Source organism: Pantherophis guttatus, chromosome 5 (genome assembly GCF_059756535.1).
Source record: "Pantherophis guttatus breed Tessera chromosome 5, ASM5975653v1, whole genome shotgun sequence".
Taxonomy (NCBI): Eukaryota; Metazoa; Chordata; class Lepidosauria; order Squamata; family Colubridae; genus Pantherophis; species Pantherophis guttatus.
Genome location: NC_142067.1, coordinates 128,108,720 through 128,115,083, shown reverse-complemented (window position 1 = coordinate 128,115,083; position 6,364 = coordinate 128,108,720). Strand labels below are relative to the sequence as shown.

The 6,364-nt window shown below is 43.4% G+C and overlaps 1 protein-coding gene across 1 annotated transcript in view; it reads left to right on the top strand.

Moving 5' to 3' along the window:
• Positions 1–1,387: 1,387 nt before the first annotated feature.
• OLFM4 (olfactomedin 4) overlaps positions 1,388–6,364 on the top strand; it is a 56,443-nt gene continuing 51,466 nt past the window's right edge. Inside the window, exon 1 of the mRNA XM_060686516.2 lies at positions 1,388–1,534. Coding sequence (XP_060542499.2) covers positions 1,445–1,534 — 90 coding nt within the window. The 5' untranslated portion in view covers positions 1,388–1,444. The remainder of the gene's footprint in view (positions 1,535–6,364) is intronic.

The following is a 6,364-nucleotide window of genomic DNA, read 5'->3' as shown; positions in this document are numbered from 1 at the left end:
TAGAAAATATGGAGAGAAAAACCCATACTTCCTGACATAATGATTTTTTTTTGCACATTATGGACATAACTTCTGAAATAGGACAATCCATAAAAAATATGAAATATAGCCAAAGTCCTAGATATAATTCTGGAGACGGGTGGGAATAATAATATTAAGATGCAGTTTTGCAGTCTGGGGAGAATGTTTTTAATTTGTTTACAGAAATGAATGCCCAATCTAAACAAATGGTAAATTACAGTATATGTGTTGAATTGGTATCTCTCTCTCTCCCTCTCTCCCCCTCTCTCTTCCATCTCTCTATCTCTCTCTCTTTTCTCTCTCTCTCATCTCTTTCTCGCATCCATCTATCACTACCATTGTCTGTCCGTCTGTTTGTCTGTCTGTCTGTTATCTATCTATCTATCTATCTATCTATCTATCTATCTATCTATCTATCTATCTATCTAGTCATCTATCATCTATCATTTATCATCCATCTCTCTCTCATCCATCTCTCTCTTTCTTATCTATCTATCTATCATCATCTATCTATCATCATCTCTCATCCATCTCTCATCCATCTCTCTCTCTCTTATTTCTCTCTCTCTTATCTATCTGTCTGTCTGTCTATCTATCTATCATCTATCTATCATCTATCATCCATCTCTCATCCATCTCTCTCATCCATCTCTCTCTCTCTCCTATCTATCTATCTATCTGTCTATCTATCTATCTATCTATCTATCTATCTATCTATCATCTATCTATCATCTCTCTCTCCCCCTCTCAATCTATCATCTATCTATCATCTATCTGTCATCTCTCATCCATCTCTGATCCATCTCTCTCATCCATCTTTCTTATCTCTCTCTCTCTCATCTATCTGTCTGTCTGTCTGTCTATCTATCTATCCATCCATTATCTATCTATCTATCTATTATCTATCTATCTATCTATCTATCTATCTATCTATCTATCTATCTATCTATCTATCTATCTATCTCCCATCTCCCATCCATCTATTTTATCTCTCTCTCTCTAATCTATCATCTCTCTCTCTCTCTCTCTCTCTCTCTCTCTCTCTCTCTCTCTCTCTCTCTCTCTCTCTCTCTCTCTCTTTCCATCTCTCTCTCTCTCTCATCTCTATATTGCATAAAATGATGGATCTTCCATTTCCTGCATTTACTTATCTTTTAGAAGCACGTGGCTAAAATTCTGACCACCGTGACTGGCCTTGATGAGTAAGGAACATGGAACAAAGAACAAAGAGGTTTTTGTACAGTTTGTGGTGGAACGTGACTCATTTGATAGTGTTATCACCCACCTGTGTTGGCACCACTGTGAATAGGAGTTGTGTAACTTCCTCCTTCTGACTTGGAGCTTCTGGCGGGGAAATACCCTGCCGGCCCTATAAAGAGGGCTTCCTTCTCCTGCCTTCTTCACATCAGTCAAGACCGAGAAGATGAAGTTCCTTGCAGCTGCTGGACTGTTGCTGCTGCTTATGCAGAATGCGATTGCAGAAAGTCCATCTACAGCAATGCCAAAGGAAATGGTAAGGAAAGTTTGCAATTCACCTAGTCTGTAGCCTGATGCTGGTGAATTAGAGTCCTAGAATGACATCCAGTTTAAGGTAAGGAAGGTTGCATTGGGCTCTTAATTTTGCAAAAGACCAGGGGCTCTGATTTGCTAGTTTATTATTCTGCAACTATCTGCTGCGGAATAGAGAATAATACAGCCTGATGCCTATTTTTCTCAACCCACACGTGTGCCTCCTGCACAATACTAGAGGCAGCCTCCCTGGCAAGAGTTCTTAATCCATAAATCAATGCAGGGAAGGTGAAAGTGGGATCAACGGTGGAAAAATATGTCTTTATTTCAGTTACACGCATTGATTGCTTTTTAAAGTGAAGATAGCAGCCTGCCTCAAAGGGCCTCTTAGCAAGTTGACGAGAATCTTCCCATGAACGGTTATGGCAGCCAGGATGATCAAAAAAAAAAAAAAAGGAGATGAAATGGACAGCAGTTCCTAGGTGCCATCTGCAGACCAAAAGGTCAACTTGCTCAGTGTATTCAGAAACAACAAAGGGAGCAGAGTTGGAAGGGACCTTGGAGGTCATCTAGTCCAACCCCCTGCCCCCAAGCAGGAGACCCTATGCCATTTCTGACAAATGGCAGTCTAGTCTCTTCTTGAAAACCTCCAGTGATGAAGCTCCCACAACTTCCGAAGGCAACTTCTGTTCCATGGGTTGATTTTTCTCACTGTCAGAAAATTCCTCCTTATTTCTAGGTTGAATCTCTCCTTGATCAGTTTCCATCCATTATTCCTTGTCTGGCCATTGGGTGCCTTGGAAAACAGGTTGATCCCCTCCTCTCTGTGGCAGCCCCTCAAATATTGGAAGACTGCTATCCTGTCTCCCCTGATTCTTCTTTTCACTAGACTAGCCATGTCCAGTTCCTGCAACCGTTCATTGTATGTTTTAGCCTCCAGTCCCCTAATCATCTTAGTTGCTCTTCTCTGCACTCTTTCTAGAGTCTCAACATCTTTTTTATAATGTGGTGATCAAGTCTGGATACAGTATTCCAAGTGGGGTCTTACTAAGGCTTTATAGAGTGGTATTAGTACCAACCTTGATCTTGATTGTATCCCTCTGTTCATGCAATTTAGGATGAAAAGGACAACATAACAGGCCTGTGATATGAACATTTTGGGGGTCTTTTCTAGAAGACTTCATATGCAATTTTGGAATGAGGAGATGGAGAACTTTATTTCTCTCCTTAGGAATCAACTTTGCAGGAGGGGTTACATTTTGGCTGACATGATCTCTTCTGTCTTAATACCCAGTCTACCCACCAAGGATCTTGAGAAAGCAGGGATCAACTGCATTTAAACTATAGATTTATTAGACACAGAGGAGACACCATCAGATCACTCTCAAACTGTAAACAAAAGAGGTCAGAGAGGTTCATGCCCGGGACGAACTTCTGAATTTCAAAACTTCTTAGAAAGAGGAGGTTTAGATGGAGATGAGGAGATGGACAGAGAGCTCAAGGTCACGTACTTGTCTGCTTTCATCCTTCCACGTTCTTGAACATCTCAAGATCTTTTCCTGACAGTATTTTGTTTGCACCAGAGATTATACTAAGGCAATGCATTTTTAAATTTCCCACAATGCATTTGAGGGACATGTCTTCCAGCCATATTATGGCTACATGTATTTTCCCCAGCAAGATAGGAAAGAGGTCCTCACCATGTAGGAAGTGGCTCATGAAAGGGCTGTGTCATGGCTCCTCCCGGCTGAGCCCAGATCACTGGGCGCCGGCTGCGCGCGTCTCAGCCAGGTGCCCTTCGCTGCTGATCCAGTCCACTGCCAAGCATTTGAGGACCCTGCTGCTCATTCAGGCAGCCCCCAAAGCTACCGTTCTGCCTTTTCTCATGCTCCATCTTCCCTGAGTCTTCATGCTGCCCGGTTTCAGGTTGGTGCTTGGGGCTCAGGACCCTGGACAGCACCCCAGGTTCTGGGGAGCTGATGAATTGTTTTAATGCAGATTTGGGTTAATGTCTGGGTTCCAAGTAACGCTTCCAATGCAAGAAAGCTTGGAGGCTTGAAGTTACTTAAAGCTCCATTTTATTAGAGATGTCACATTGGCACATCTGGGAAAACCCAGATCTGAAAGCTTCCAGGTTTTCCCCACCCAAAGAAAAGTTCAAGTCCCTGCCCAGCACCCAGAAGTCTATCACAAGCTGTTTCTATCCTTGAATTGCTCCCGGAATCCTCACATACATGCTGCTTAATTACATCTTCTTCCCTCTTTATCAGAAAGTGCCATTATAGAAATTGCTCTTACAATTCCAGCATCTCAACTTGGAAACTAAGTTCTTGGATGCTTAGGACTTGAATGGAAGGGCACTTACAATTCCCAAGGAACTGCAAGGTTTTGTGATCAAAAACATTCTTTATCTGGTCGTCCCAAACTCTGCAAGGATGGGTCTCTGAGGTGCCAAAGAATGCAACTCAACTCAAAGATACTTCTTTTTTTCATGTTTCTGAACAAAGATAGAGCTGCTTTAAAGAGCTGACCCATCCTTCATGCTATATAAGATAGAGAAGCATGGGTTTCCCCATAAGAGGAAAGATTAGCATCAAATTTAAATTCTCGAATGGGAATAGAGCAGAGCAGAGCAGAGCAGAGTAGAGCAGAACAGAACAGAACAGAATAGAGCTGGAAGGGACCTTGGAGGTCTTCTAGTTCAGCCCTCTGCTCAAGCAGGAGAACCTATGCCATTTCAGATAAGTGGCTGTCTAGTTTCTTTTTAAAAACCTCCAGTGATGGAGCTTCCACGATTTCTGGAGGCAACTTCTGTTTCACTGATTAATTGTCCTCACTGTTAGGAAGTTTCTCCTTAATTCCACGTTGCTTCTCTCCTTGATGAATTTCCATCCACTGTTTCTTGTCCTGTCCTCTGGTGCTTTGGAGAATAATTTGACCCCCTCCTCTTTGTGGCAGCCCCTCAAATACTGGAATAGTGCTATCATGTCACCCCTAATTCTTCTTTTCTTTAGACTAACCAGACCCAAATCTTGCAGCAACCGTTCCTCATATGTTTTAGTCTTCCAGGCCTTTGATCATCTTAGTTGCTCTTCTCTGAACTTTTTCTCAACATCTTTTTTTGTAGTATGGTAACCAAAATTGGTTGCAATATTCCAGGTGTAGTCTTACTAGGGATTATTATTATTATTATTATTATTATTATTATTATTATTATTAGTCATATTTCTATGCCGCCCACTCTCCGAGGACTCTGGGCGGCTTACACCAAAGACAGTATACTAAATAGCATATTGCCCCCAACAATCTGGGTCCTCATTTTACCCACCTCGGAAGGATGGAAGGCTGAGTCAACCTTGAGCCGGTGAGATTTGATCCGCTGATCTGCTGAACTAGCAGTCAGCTGAAGTAGCTGCAGTACTAAACTCTAACCACTCGGCTCTTACATTTAGAAATGTAGTTTAGTACTAGGGTTTAGGATGGGGACAAGTTAAGACCAGAGACCTGTCTTTAAGAGAAACCACTGTCCAATGTTCCAGTGCAAAAATCACATAGGAAATGAGAGAGAGGGAATCACCTTAGCTCTGCTCCAAGGCAGAGGTGGGTTCCAGCAGGTTCTGACCAGTTCTGGAGAACCAGTAGTGGAAATTTTGAGTAGTTTGGAGAACCGGTAGTAAAAATTCTGACTGGCCCCACCCCCATCTATTCTCTGCCTCCCAAGTCCCAGCTAATCGGGAGGAAATGGGGATTTTACAGTAACCTTCCCCTGGAGTGGGGTGGGAATGGAGATTTTACAGTATCCTTTCCCTGCCACACCCACCAAGCCATGTCACGCCCACCAAGCCACACCCACAGAACCAATAGTAAAAATTTTTGAAACCCACCACTGTTCCAAGGAAATTAAAAATGCATGGCATTATCTTCTGTTTTTCTCTCTCTTCTTCTTGTAAACATCCAGCAAGCTCTCAGAGAAAAAGCAAAAGCCAATGCTTGCAGTCTTTTCTCCATCAGGTCATCGAATAGCCCAGCCCTTGCCAGCAAGAGCACTTTATGTTTGCTTATCGCTGTGTGAAGGTAGCGTTTTTTATGCCTAGGATACACAGAGGTAGCCAGTTTGGTATAGAGCTTAAAGGCAGTGAGGTAGAAACTGAGAAACGTTGAGTCTTGGTCTGCTGTGAGACACAATGCCAACTGCTTGAGCTTGAGCGAGTCTCTCTTTCTCTCCCAGCTCTGGGAGGTCCTTGGTGCTCCTTGAGCTTGGTTGTTTTCTTGCAGACATTTCATGACCCAAACTAGGTAATATCATCAGTGCTAGAAGGGAGTGGGATTTGCGGAGAGGAGGAGGGGGAGGAGAAGAAGAAGGAGAAGAAGAGGAAGAAGAAGAGGAAGAAGAAGGAGAAGGAGAAGGAGAAGAGGAGGAGAAGAAGGAGAAGAGGAGGAGGAGGAGGAGGAGAAGGAGAAGGAGAAGAGGAGAAGGAGGTGGAGGAGAAGAGGAGAAGGAAGGAGAAGGAGAAGAGGAGAAGAAGGAGAAGGAGAAGAGGAGGAGGAGGAGAAGAGGAGGAGGAGGAGAAGGAGAAGGGGGAGGAGGAGGAGGAGAAGGAGAAGAGGAGGAGGCGGAGAAGGAGAAGGAGAAGGAGAAGAGGAGGAGAAGAAGAAGGAGAAGAGGAGGAGGAGGAGAAGGAGAAGAGGAGAAGGAGAGGAGAAGGAGAAGGAGAAAGTGGAGAATGTGGGGTCCTTAGTATTATCTGAGCTTGTTTGTTTCTTGCAGAGCTTTCATTGCCCAAACTAGGTAACATTATCAGTGCTAGAAGGGATTGGGGTTTGCAGAGAGGAT